This window comes from Bufo gargarizans, chromosome 2 (genome assembly GCF_014858855.1).
Source record: "Bufo gargarizans isolate SCDJY-AF-19 chromosome 2, ASM1485885v1, whole genome shotgun sequence".
Lineage (NCBI taxonomy): Eukaryota > Metazoa > Chordata > Amphibia > Anura > Bufonidae > Bufo > Bufo gargarizans.
The window spans coordinates 53,064,947-53,077,564 of record NC_058081.1 but is presented as its reverse complement, the minus strand read 5'-3'; the positions used below and the strand labels follow the sequence as shown (position 1 = coordinate 53,077,564).

The 12,618-nt window shown below is 45.1% G+C and overlaps 1 protein-coding gene across 1 annotated transcript in view; it reads right to left on the bottom strand.

Annotated features, from left to right (window-relative positions):
- Positions 1-12,618, bottom strand: part of DOCK5 (dedicator of cytokinesis 5) — a gene marked incomplete at its 3' end in the record, with an annotated part of 90,936 nt that overhangs the window by 29,186 nt on the left and 49,132 nt on the right. Inside the window, exons 10-19 of the mRNA XM_044276961.1 lie at positions 10,646-10,775; positions 9,428-9,500; positions 9,201-9,343; positions 8,655-8,780; positions 8,441-8,565; positions 8,254-8,352; positions 5,852-5,924; positions 5,477-5,580; positions 3,860-4,028; positions 3,656-3,753 (exon numbers count right to left, since the gene is read on the bottom strand). Of these exons, the coding sequence (XP_044132896.1) occupies positions 3,656-3,753; positions 3,860-4,028; positions 5,477-5,580; positions 5,852-5,924; positions 8,254-8,352; positions 8,441-8,565; positions 8,655-8,780; positions 9,201-9,343; positions 9,428-9,500; positions 10,646-10,775 (1,140 nt within the window). The remainder of the gene's footprint in view (positions 1-3,655; positions 3,754-3,859; positions 4,029-5,476; positions 5,581-5,851; positions 5,925-8,253; positions 8,353-8,440; positions 8,566-8,654; positions 8,781-9,200; positions 9,344-9,427; positions 9,501-10,645; positions 10,776-12,618) is intronic.

Here is a 12,618-nt window from a genome sequence, read left to right as displayed (position 1 = left end):
GGGACTCTTAGACCTAATTAAGGAGCATTGGGAGGGGGCCACAGAATCGACAGGGACCCCAGTGGTACCGTATATGCTGGATTTGAGGGACCCAATAAAGGCATTGACGCAGACGGTACATGAGAACTTTCAGGCGGCCCAGCGGCGCCAGCGGGTATGGTATGACCGGAAGGCCCGACACCATAGTTTTCAACTGGGACAGTAGGTTATGGTACTTAAACCAGTCCAGCATGACAAACTACAGGCTGCCTGGCAGGGACCATACCAAATTATTGCGAAGATATGTGACACTACGTACAATGTCGCCAGCTGTGAGAACGTGGATGTGAAGCACACATTTCACATCAACATGGTCAAGGAGCACAAAGAAAGAAGTGGCGGCCGTATATGTGCCCCAGCATCTGAGGATACGGATAACTTACCATTACCTGATCTGCTAGGGAGTGAGGGAGTGACCAGAGAAAAAGGGCCATAGAGTTGGTACACTTGGGGGAATGGCTGGGACCACTGGAGCGGACAAAGGCGATCACCCTTCTGAAAGCCAAAACAGGCCACGTTCTCTCAGGAGCCCGGATACACTAGACTAGTGACCCACAGGGTAGAGACCCCAGGCCAGGCTCCATTGAGGCAAACCCCCCTACCACATCCCCGAGGCGGTCCGGAAAGGAATGCGTAAGGAAATTAAGGAGATGCTCCGTTTGGGAGTCATTAAGCATTCGGAAAGTCCTTGGGCCTCACCGGTGGTACTAGTGCCAAAGCGGGACAGTACGACCCGCTTCTGTGTAGATTACCGTAGACTAAATGATAAGACGGTTACAGATGCCTACCCAATGCCCCGGGTAGACGAACTTTTGGACCGCATCGCTAGGGGGAAGTATCTGACTACTATCAACTTATGCAAGGGCTACTGGCAAATTCCCCTGGCCAAGGATGCTGTTCCGAAATCCGCCTTAGTCACCCCGTTCAGCCTGTATCAATTTAGGGTCATGCCGTTCGGGATGAAGACTGCCCCAGCTACATTCCAAAGAATGGTAGATGGTCTCCTAGATGGGCTCCAGGACTTTGCGTGTGCCTACATGGACGACATAGCCCTTTTATTCATGGGAAGCCCACTTAGTCCACATAGGAACTGTATTGGACAGGATCAGAGCAGCTGGTTTGACTTTGAAGCCCCAGAAGTGTCACATTGGTATGGCGGAAGTTCAATATCCAGGACACAGGGTAGGATGTAGAAGACAACGACCGGAGCCGGCTATAATTGAGGCTGTTGCCAATTGGCCCACTCCCCGTACCAAGACACAAGTTATGGCTTTTTTAGGGACAGCTGGTTACTATAGACCAGGCATCCTCAAACTACAACTCCCAGCATGCCCGGACAGCCTACAGCAGGGCATTGTGGGAGTTGTAGTTTTACAACAGCTGGAGGATGCCTGCTATAGACACTTTGTCCCTGACTATAGCGCCCTGGCTAAACCCTTGTCAGACCTGACAAATAAAAACTCGCCCCGACAGGTCCTGTGGTCCCTGGAGTGTGAGACAGCTTTCCAAACTCTGAAGTAAGCTCTTGTAAATGCACCTGTTCTCGCCGCCCCTGATCCTAATAAACGTTTTATCATTCACACAGATGCTTCCATGTTTGGACTGGGGGCAGTGATAAGCCAGGTCGGAGAGGACGGAGGGGAGCACCCAGTAGCCTATCTGAGCCGGAAACTATTGCCCAGAGAGGTCAGTTATGCAGCTATCGAAAAAGAGTGCCTAGCTCTCGTCTGGGCACTGAAAAGACTGACACCTTATCTCTATGGCCGTGCATTCACCCTCATCACCGACCACAATCCCCTAGTCTGGCTCAACCAGGTTGCAGAGGATAACGCCCGTCTTCTCAGGTGGAGTCGCCCGCGATGCTCTTCCTCCTGCAGTCGGCTGTGCTCTGAACTGGCGCGCACAGTGTGACGTCACAAAGCGCCTCGCGCTGTGCGCAGCCCTGCACAGCCAACAGATGAGGACCAGGAAGCGGTAAGTACATAGCGTTCACTGCTTCCTGGTCCTCTGGTACTAATGAGCGCTTCGAAAATGGAAGCGCTTCATAAGTATTCGCTGGCCAGCAGGCTTGATTAGGATGTGCCCAGGCACACCCTGTGCGCACGCCTATGATTCACCCCAAATACTGTTACAGCACGTTACCAGATATGTGCATGTTATCTGTTGCTGTGTAACTAGAAGGGCTCCTGCACACAACCGTATCTGTTCTGTGGTCAGCAAATTGCCGATCTACAAAATACGGATACTGTCCGTGTGCATCCCGCAATGTCTGCAGGATGCACAGTAAAAAAACAAATGCCTACTTTTGTCCACAAAACGGACAAGAATAGGACAGGTTCCATAATTTGGTTCTACAATTTCTGCACGGATGTGGAAAGCACCCGGATGACACCCATGTGCTGTTGGTTTTTATTTTGCAAACTCATAGAAACAAATGGGCCCGTGTATGGTTCACAAAAAATGCGGATTGGATATGGACCAAAAATACAGTCGTGTGCATGAGGCCTAAGGTATAGACAAATTTGTCCTTAAAGTGGTTGTCTCATCTGAGACATTGGTGGCATATCTCTAGTATGTGCCACCAATGTCAAATAGGTGCAGGTCCCATCTTACTCTAGAATGAGGCCACCTAAGTGAACATGAGCACGGTGCGCTCTCGTTCAATTTGGGAGCCCTGTTCTTGAGATAAGTCCGGTCATATGCCACCAATGTCTCAGATGAGCCAACCTCTTTGAAGGGATTCTCCAGGATTTAACAACTGACAACCTATCCTAAGAACAGGTCTTCAATATCAGATTGTGGAGGTCCAACACCCCTCACCCACCTCAGCTGTTCAGGAGTAAGTCTGGTTCCAGAATGGAGCTGGTTACTGCAGCACTGATCCCAATGAAGTAAATAGGAGAAGCAGTGCATTCATTGGCTCCGTCCACCATATAGTGGAAGGAGCTCTGTATTTCTGGCACCAGAACTCCACCCAAACAGCTGGTAGTTGGCAGTTAAGGGTGTTGGACCTCCACCGTTTTGATATTGATGACCCATACTAGGGATAGATCATGAACTGTTCAATTCTGGAGAACCTCTTTACGGACATGTCGTTTTTAAATCTTTTTGTGCTGTGGTGGAAGGGGTTTTGTTTTTATTTGTGGGACCAGTTGTTCTTGAATTGCCATTTTGAGCATAATACAGGAAAAGAAAATGGGACAGCCTTGGGTCTTTTTAAACAAACCAGTTTGTCTTGATGTGCTGGTGGCCTCCGATGATGGAAGTTACATAACAAGGAACCCCTCCCCCAATCAATACCAGAATATACTCTAGCATTTGCATGGCTTAGCATTCTGACTGCTGGGGGTTAGAGAAGCCGGACTTGCAGTTGTCCAACGCACGCAAACATGGGAAGAACATACAAACTCCTTGCAGAAGTCATAGGACATCAGCGTTGCAAGGCACCAGGGCTCACCACTGAAAGGTGGACAACCCCCTTTACATTTTGTCGTGTGGGCAGCTTAAGGTAAAGGTGGCCATAAACATTAGACGACCGTCGTTTGAACCTGCCTATTTCGACCGACCATCTAGGATAATTTGCATGGGAGAAACCAGGCATCTTCTTAAGACTTACCTTCATGATTTCACTTCCATCTACTTCCATGAGCTTGCGGAGTGCTTGGGATATAGGTCTAGGGTTAGAGCGCCAGTTGAGGAGACCAAGTAAATCGACTGGTGGCAAATACATAAAAATGGTCAGCCAGATCTCCCCCAACATACATAAAATCCCTAACACACAGACACAAAGGCCAATCCAGTACCACAGTGTCGCCCTCACCATTCTGTGTCAGCTTGGTGGAGCAGATCAAGGTGCTGATTTGGAAGCTGTCCTTAGTAGGTGTTAGACTAGGTGCATGTCCTCTGGGAGAACGGACTTCTTCTTCCTCTTCCTTAGTAGCAGGGAGCAACAAATACATCTTGGCATCATCCGACTTCTTGCTATCACCCTATAGATTGTAGATTTACAACATGTTTTGCATTAAATCCACTTTGCTCAACAAAAATCTGGGTTGTTAATAAAAACTGGAAAAATATTGGAATTTTTTACTTAAAGGGGTTTTCTCACTTGAGTTAGTGGCATTTATTATGTAGAAAAAGTTAATACAAGCCACTTACTAATGTATTGTTATTATCCATATTGCTTCCTTTGATGGCTGGATTCATTTTTCTATCATTTTATACACTGCTCGTTTCCATGGTTACAGACCACCCTGCAATCCATCAGTGGTGGTCGTGCTTGCACACTGTAGGAAAAAACACTACCCTATGTGCGCTCCCCATGGTCCCGGACACCAGAGAGGCTGATGATTTTTCCTATAGTGTGCAAGCACGACCACCACTGATGGAATGCAGGGTGGTCTGTAACCATGGAAATGAACAGTGTATAAAGTGATAGAAAAATGAATCCAGCCAGCAAAGGAGGCAATATGGATAATAACAATACATTAGTAAGTGCCTTGTATTAACTTTAGCTACATGATAAATGCCACTTACTGAAGCGAGAGGACCCTTTTAAGTCGCCAGAAGCAAATAAAAATTACATTACATGGGCAGACTAGATGCACCTACATGTTCCTTTCATCTACGTATGCACTCTTATAGAAAAAGCCAGACAGCCCCATCAGACAAGGCATTCAATAAGATGACCTACCAACAATTGAAGTACAGGGGGCAGTAGTACCCAGTTAATAGGAAGCAGAGGTGATAATCCCTGGACCAGGAGCCACATACGCTTTTATTTATAAGTATTAATGACTTGTCTTGACTCTGTAATCTCTACGAGTCATTCTGCAGGAGCAAGATAATTCATGTGGCATGCCTCACCTGGCTCCTGCCTCTGCGTGGCCTCAGCTCCTAAGGCCACATGTGGTTGCCTTTTCTGTTCCAGCAATGGTTCGCGTCTTCTGCAACACTGCTGGACCAGCATGATCGCCTCCTCTGTCTGCATGAACTCGGATTACTAAGGCAACTGACATCTTAAGATGATGTGAAACCCTGGTGGCCTATTTATTGGGCACCCTTTTGCCTGCAGAATAAGGTATTTACCGCTTGGCTCCTCTTCCTGTGCTTTGCGACTCTGATCTTGACTTCTGTTTTGACCCTGACCTTGGTCTTCTGCCTGGATATCACTGTAACCTTGCCCTTTCGATAATTAACCTGGTACCTGTTGTTCTTCTCCTGGCTTTGACTATTGGTTTCATCCCTAACCACTCCTATCTCCCGTCTCCTTGCTTGTCACATCCTGAACATCTCTCACAGTCCATTCCGGACTATGCTATTGTTTTTTCAGCACTATTACCATCAATCTGTGACTATTCTATGGACTGAAAGCTGGGAATTTGACCAGAAAATAAACACACTACCTTGTGAGGGTTAAGGGAGATACTATTCTTACCTTATAAATTATCAGGTCATGAAATCCATCCTTCAGTGTTGTCCCATTGTGGTTCATCAGCCTGACGAAAGCCATTCCAAACACCTTCTCTGACTTGTCCCGAGCTGGCAGAAGGCAAAGAAAGCAAATACTGCTGAGCCTCTGGGGCAAATTCAAAGACACAACAATGGTTTCGGGTCCTCTTAGCCCTATCTAGAAGCATTACAGTCTATGCACAATGCTTCTGAGAAACGCAAGGAACTCGTTAAGCTACTCAACAGCTTCAAGCTACGTATATGGGTGCAAATTTATAATTAATGTCAATCATTGCATCTTCAGGACTGCAGCTTCTGATACAAGAAATGTTCTAAACTTCCAAAAATATACTAGACTTACATTCCTGAGAGGAGCGGTGCCGGAAATTGAAGCGGAGATGGCAGTGACTGACCTCTTCAATGGGGATGGAGACCTGCACAGACAGAATGGATGAGCATCAAGTAAGGAACGGCCCAAGATAAAAATTGAACTCGAAAAAAATGTCAGTATAAACTTTTAACCCAAAGGTTCTGCTACTGAATACATGATAATCTTTACTAGTTGGCCCCACGTTGGCACGGCATGTAAACAGAGATATTAGAGGGCGCTAATATTTTTCTTTTTATGGTGCCAATGGGCTCCATTGCTTACAAGTTTTCAGTGCATCATAAAAGCTGTCTAGACTGCTCATCCCTGACAGAAAGCCTGCAAATACGGTCAGCATACAAATATTTCCCCAATTTTTATTTTTTTTTCCACATTTTACAATCTTGTTTGACTCCTAAGAGGTTAAAGTAGTAATACACATATTGGGTGCATACATATTTAAGAATAGGGAGTGCTGTCTAAAGTGTCTAATTAACTTCCTACAGTATCCTTGGTTCTGCAGTTAAATTCTCTGCCAGCTGTCTAGAAGGACAAGAATCTGCTGGCATCCTCGCTGCTGGCGCTGCTTCACGTGGCTTACATAACTACAGCTGCCACTCCCGGGACGTGCTGGAAAAGAGGACATGAATATCACTGTCAAGAGAGGGCTGCTAGACCAGTGAATGGACTGCTTTAACCGTGTAGGAGGAAAGCCCTTGGTTGAGTAGAAGGGTAGGCAAAAGTGGACCTCTAGGCAGAAATGAAGGTGGTGTACAATTCTGGTAGAGAATCTAGACTACCAGTACTAGTATCATTCACAGGGTTGTGTTTTTCGTCATCCAATGGGTCCTCCTCTCTCTCAGAGATTTCTGGCAGTCAATGGCAGTACAGTAAAACACAATCTACCGTCTTCCCTGTTCAGGCACAAGCTTTTTATCCATTCTATACCTTCACAGCAGTGGTGCTCAACTGGCTGACTACAGTCCGAATTCAGACCATGGACACCAGCTGTCCAAACCACCCACACCTGCCATCATAGGAGGTCTTCTTTAATGCATCTATGATGGCAGGTCTGCAGTCAGGACTAGAGCTGCGGCTGGGACCTGGCCCACCAGGACCTGATGTTGATTACAGTCAGGAAATTGTCTGTGTGGCACCTGTATATATTTTTCTTTTTTTGTCTGATCTAGGGGTACTGAATTCATTTTGGGGTTTGGTCTGGGGTCTAAATTAATTTTAAGGGTTTGGTTTGGGACATAATTCATTTTAAGCTTTTGCTTCAGGGTCTGAATGAGTTTAGGAGTCTGGTCTGAAGTCTTAATTAAGTTTGGGGTCTGGTTTGAAGTCATAAAAGGGATTGTGTTATCTCAGACATTGGTGGCACATTGCTAGGATATGCCATCAAAGTCAGATAGTTGCAGGTCCCACCTCCTACCCCCAAAACTGGGCTCCTGAAAGTGAGGGAGTGTGCACCATGCATGTGTTGCATGCTCTCTTTTAATTTCTATGGGAGTTCCAAAAAAATAATAATAATAATTGAGCAAGCGCACGTGACTTCTTTCAGAACTCCCATAGTAATGAGTGGAGGGCAGCTGCGCATCTGACATTGCTGGCATATCCTAGCAATATGGCTTCAATGTCTCAGATGAGACAACCCCTTTAAGTTTAGGAGTCTGGTCTGGGGTCTGAATTCATTTTAGATGTCTGCTCCGGGGTCTGGTCTGAGGTCTTAATTAAGTTTGGCTTGGTTTGACCACAGATCCAGGGAAACATACCAAAACTGAGTGAGCACCGCACTCTACAGTGTAAATTTGGAATCAGTGACCAAATATCTATTTTTCTAGTAGGGTCGGAGTGAGACAAATCAGACCCTTCACTGAAATGTATGTATCCTTCATATAAATGTTATCCGTGAACCTGTCACCATGACAACGCAGGAAGCATGTTATAGAGCAGGAGGAGCTGAGAAGATTGCGGTCAGTGTCAGACTATGTAGGGACACATCCTCCTGACAACGGGAATGGTACGACCACGGCCTTGCTGCAATCAAGAACCATGTGGCCATGCCACACTGGGCCTTAATTAAACTAATGAGACCGCACTGTTTTAGCCAGTCTGCAATGGTAATGGCCGTGCAGTATTGCAGGGGCAGCGCGGCCATAAACAACAGACCGAGTAAAAAGAACTTTAATTAGGGCCTGTGCAGCCTGTTCCATGTGCCATGGGGTCGTATCTCAACTCTCAATAGTCAATTTATCTATACAATTCCAGGGGGAGTAACAGAGTTCAAAGAAAATAAGATGGTCTAACTTTAATATTTCCTGGAGAACACAAGTGTCATCTTAGGACTCTCAAGAGGTCCTCTTTAAGAAATTCACATAGAATAGATGACTAACCTTGACCGTCTCATACCAGCTTGGCTGCTTGACTTGATAATACACCACAGATTTGTACTCTGGAAGTCCTTCCTGTCCAGCTCCAGGAATTATGGCCTTCTAAAAAAAATATAAAAAATAATCCTGGAGGGTAACATCACTGCACAAGGAAAAAAAAAATCAAGGTTTTGCAGGGTCCAAACTGTACCTCCAGTAAATTACCCTCCAGGTCATGGACAGACATTGTAACTTCCACATTTTTTGGAGTTTTCTTTTTGCCCTTATCAAACTCCCCTTGGATCAGAGTGATATAAATGTCATTTCGTACATCTCCTAGAAGATCAAATTGGAGAAATGTATCATGTCTATCGGCTGGCATTATAATAAAGTAATCTGCTTAAGCAAATATCACCAATATATACCAGGCAGGATGATTTCTGGGAAACCCATCTTCCGAGCAACAGCAGTAGATCTGTCCACCAGATGAGAATATTCCTTCTGCACTTGATTCAAGTCTCCAGGAAGAAGCTTAAGGGAAATCCAGAGACCTAAGAAGTCCAAGAGAAGAAGGACATGTCAATCGAAATTTCTTTATGTTTCTTAAGAACAAGCTATGCTGTTTCTGAGTTATGGTATGTTCACACGACGGATTTTGAAAATCCATCTACAAATTTCAGCACAGAATCCATGAATTTATTTTTTCAGCATGATTTTTCTACATTTTTGTGACACGTTTGTGTTTCCCCTCCATCTGGTGTTTGCATAAAGTGAAACCCTTTTTGAGAAAACCTAACAAAATCTGTTGAAAAAATGGTTTTATAGCGCAACCAAGATGGCCAAAAAAGATCGGATATTATGGAACTGAAAATCTGCTCTAAATAAAGAGGTAGTCTCCTCAAAGATGTGGTCTCCCAGAGAAGATTTTATTTCAAGTGCTTGATAACAGCCTGTAAGATAAGAGTCCATACCCTGCCCCTTGTGGTTGATTTCCTTGGCTGCGATCACCTTGTTGTAGATGGTGGTCAGGGGTTCATTCTCTGCCAATACCCGGGAATTGCTCAGAGGAGACATGATGAGCTGCCGCTGGCTGATGTAATTTTCCTTAGCCATTCTGTGGGTGAATTACATTTCCATATAAACAGCCTTCTTCATATAATGATAATAGTTGACGGGTTTGTAGGCAAGGGGGACTTACGGATGAAAGGGGATAAAATGTTGCTTCTCCTCGTCATCTACTTTTCCGTGGACCACATCAGAGATATCCATTACTGCAAAATACATAGAGGAAGAACTAAATAAAAATCCAGGGACGTAACAATCATGTGGTTCCATAGCGCGACTTGTAATTGAGTCTCATTACACCATAACCACCATTATCATTAGTGAGTTCAGGGGTCAATAACAATTAAAGGCTATGGACATTACCCAGAAGCACAGTACGTGCTGATGTAGTCCCATTTACCAGCACAGCTGATTTAGCCTTCAACATCTCATGAGGGATCTCTCCTCTCTAACAAACACCAATGCCGGTTACATGATTTCCCCTCTCCCCATGCATGCAGAGTATGACAAGGGTGTATCTCTCTCTCTCTCTCTCTGTACTGTGATTCCCCCCTTCCCCTGCCATGACAGTTTTCCTTCCTATTTTCACTTTGATAAAGTGCAACCTGTGTAATCTGCCCTCACTGAAGACTTGGACGCTTTCCCTCCTCTCCACACTCTGATCTGCCATGTACATCCTATTCCCCCAACAGTGCTGCTATCTCTAAGGGGGCAATCACAGGACCATATCTGCTTTGGGGTCTGAAAATTGCGGATCCACAAAACACAGATACTGGGCTTGTAATTTCTGCATTATGCAGATCAGCATGTCTCTTCCTTTGTTAGAAACACCTATTCTTGTCTGTAAAATGAACAACAATAGGACATGTTTATTTTTTTTGCTTGCGGGGCCATAAAATGGACATAGATATGCACACAGCATCCATTGAATTGAACGGGTCCGCATCTGAAAGAAGTGAGGGGAAGAGCAGAGAGAGCCATCAGAAACAGGAGCAGTGTGCAGATAGATCTATATCAGAAGCAGCAACACAGGCTGTTGTGCAAAGAACTTAGACACACTCTACGGCAGAAAGATGGTAAGAAATGTTTTAATGAAGACTATTTAGAAAGTTGGTCAATTTCATATTTAGGAAGAAAATGAACAATAATAAGGTGCAAAGATGTCCATAGTCTTATTTTGATTTCTACATCCCCAGTGTCTTTTTATCCTTCCTCCCAATTTCCTTTCACAAAATGGGAATACAAAATGGGTGCTTAGGTGTGTGTGGCCCAGGACAATATCATAGGGATAATTTTAATACATTACTGAAAATGTAGACTGTATACAAAATATGATTATTGCCGAGTTTACCTGCAACACCAAAGGGCCTTCTCAAGCCAAATGTATGTTTCTTGCCATCCTTCATTTCCATGTGTCCTACTCGTACAATCTGACATACGAGGCTGATCCGTGGTCGTATTAAATCCAGACTGCTAAGGTCCTGAAGAGGAGAGAGGTCAAAACTACAATGAAAAACAAAATGGATCTGGTTCAAGATCAACAAGGAAAAGCAGAAAAAGAAGAAAGTAGCAGACATCAAGGAAGACTGTGCTAGAAAATGCTGGACAACAAAGGGTGATACTTTATGGGTAGGAAAAGCAAGGGAGGCCAAATGTTGTACTGCACGTCTGATTGAAAATAAGTAAAAGACAGAAAGCTTGTGTTTTATCCAATCTTTTCAACCAATAGAGTTAAGAACTTATTTCATACATAGATGAAGAGACATGGAGTAGAAGACATCACCACCAGAACATGATAAACGTAGGCTGGTTGAGGACTGGTGGATATAAATACCTAGGACGTACCTATTTTTATTCACGATAAGAGGTTCAAAGGGGTTTTATGGAATACAATATTGATCATCATAGGTCATCAATACCAGATCGGTGGGGGTCCAACAATTAGCAGCCCTGAAAGGGCAGCAGCAATTGGACAAGTGCTGAGGCCTCCTCACAGCATACCATGCACAGCGCCGTACATCGTATAGTGGTTGTGCTTGTTATTGCAGAACAGGCCTATTCACTTGATTGGGACTGAGCTGCACATAGGCCATGCTGCAGCTTCCTGCTCCAGGAGGCGCAGAAGACTACAGATTGTATTTTTCATGTCATTAATACATTAACTATATTTCTGTATGGTACCCACAGGCCATATTCTTAGCCACCACTAGATGAGGCTGGAGTCAGAAGAGGGCAGAAAATTCTAGAGTCAGTTTGAGTCCAGCCTAGCAAGGGCTAAGAGAAAAAAGCACATGTATGTATCAGACAGGCCAGCTCATCCTGGACCTGGTACCAGCCAGGATAGAGCCAAAACATTTCCAAAAAGTGGACCAGAAGCAAGAGAGGTGTAGAGAAAGATCTGTAGAGATAACCTGTCTTAAAAAAGATTCTACAGCACCTATGTTCAGAAGAAAGATCATTTTGATTTATTTAATTCGATTATTACAATATATTCGACAGGTATCCCCTGTATGGCAAAACAATAATCACACTTGCGATTGCCGTCTGACTAAAGCTCACAGTGGCGTCCCTCGTGGCTTATGGTGTCAGATCCGGCGGTACCTGATTAAGATAATTCAGCTGGAGCGATGTAGGCAAGTTGACAGCCCTTGATATGAGAATTCTCCAGTGGTCTTCTCGACTTTTTCAGGTAGGGCGAAAGTGTCAATCAAGTGTAGCTTTTGTCGTAACTCTGTTAGTATATAGGTCAGGATGTTAGCTGTATGCCATAAAAATTCGTCAGGGTGAAATTTTCGATCCAAGTTGTTGGGGTCAAAACGTTCATCAGCTGATGTGCGGGTCTTAAAAACCAGACTCGTTTCGGGGTCTTTTCCTAGCCCCTTCCTCAGTGGTCCACTGAGGAAGGGGCTAGGAAAAGACCCCGAGGGAGACAGAGTTTTTAGTAACATACTCTGGGATGTTACAAGTGTAGCCCACTGTGGAAATCTGGATTCCTGATTGGCCTACAAAATCAGGAATCGCGGGCTCATATCGCTCTGGGGTACACCAGACAAGTTCACCGGCAGGGGGTTCCGGTGGATTTAACTGGTGGGCCGGAAAACTAGTACGAGCCCCAGAGCTGCTTGTACTAGGGTGGGCCACAGGGTCCCTAACATGGCAGTCCCCTTGCTCCGCCTTGCGGCGTCTCCGCCGCCTTGGGGGCTTATCATCATCGCTAGATAATGAGGAGGACGCGGATGACAACAGGAAAGTGGGGTCATCCTCGTCCTCACTGGGACTCTCGGAGTCGGAGGCAAGCTGGGCGTATGCCTCCCTTGGCCGAGA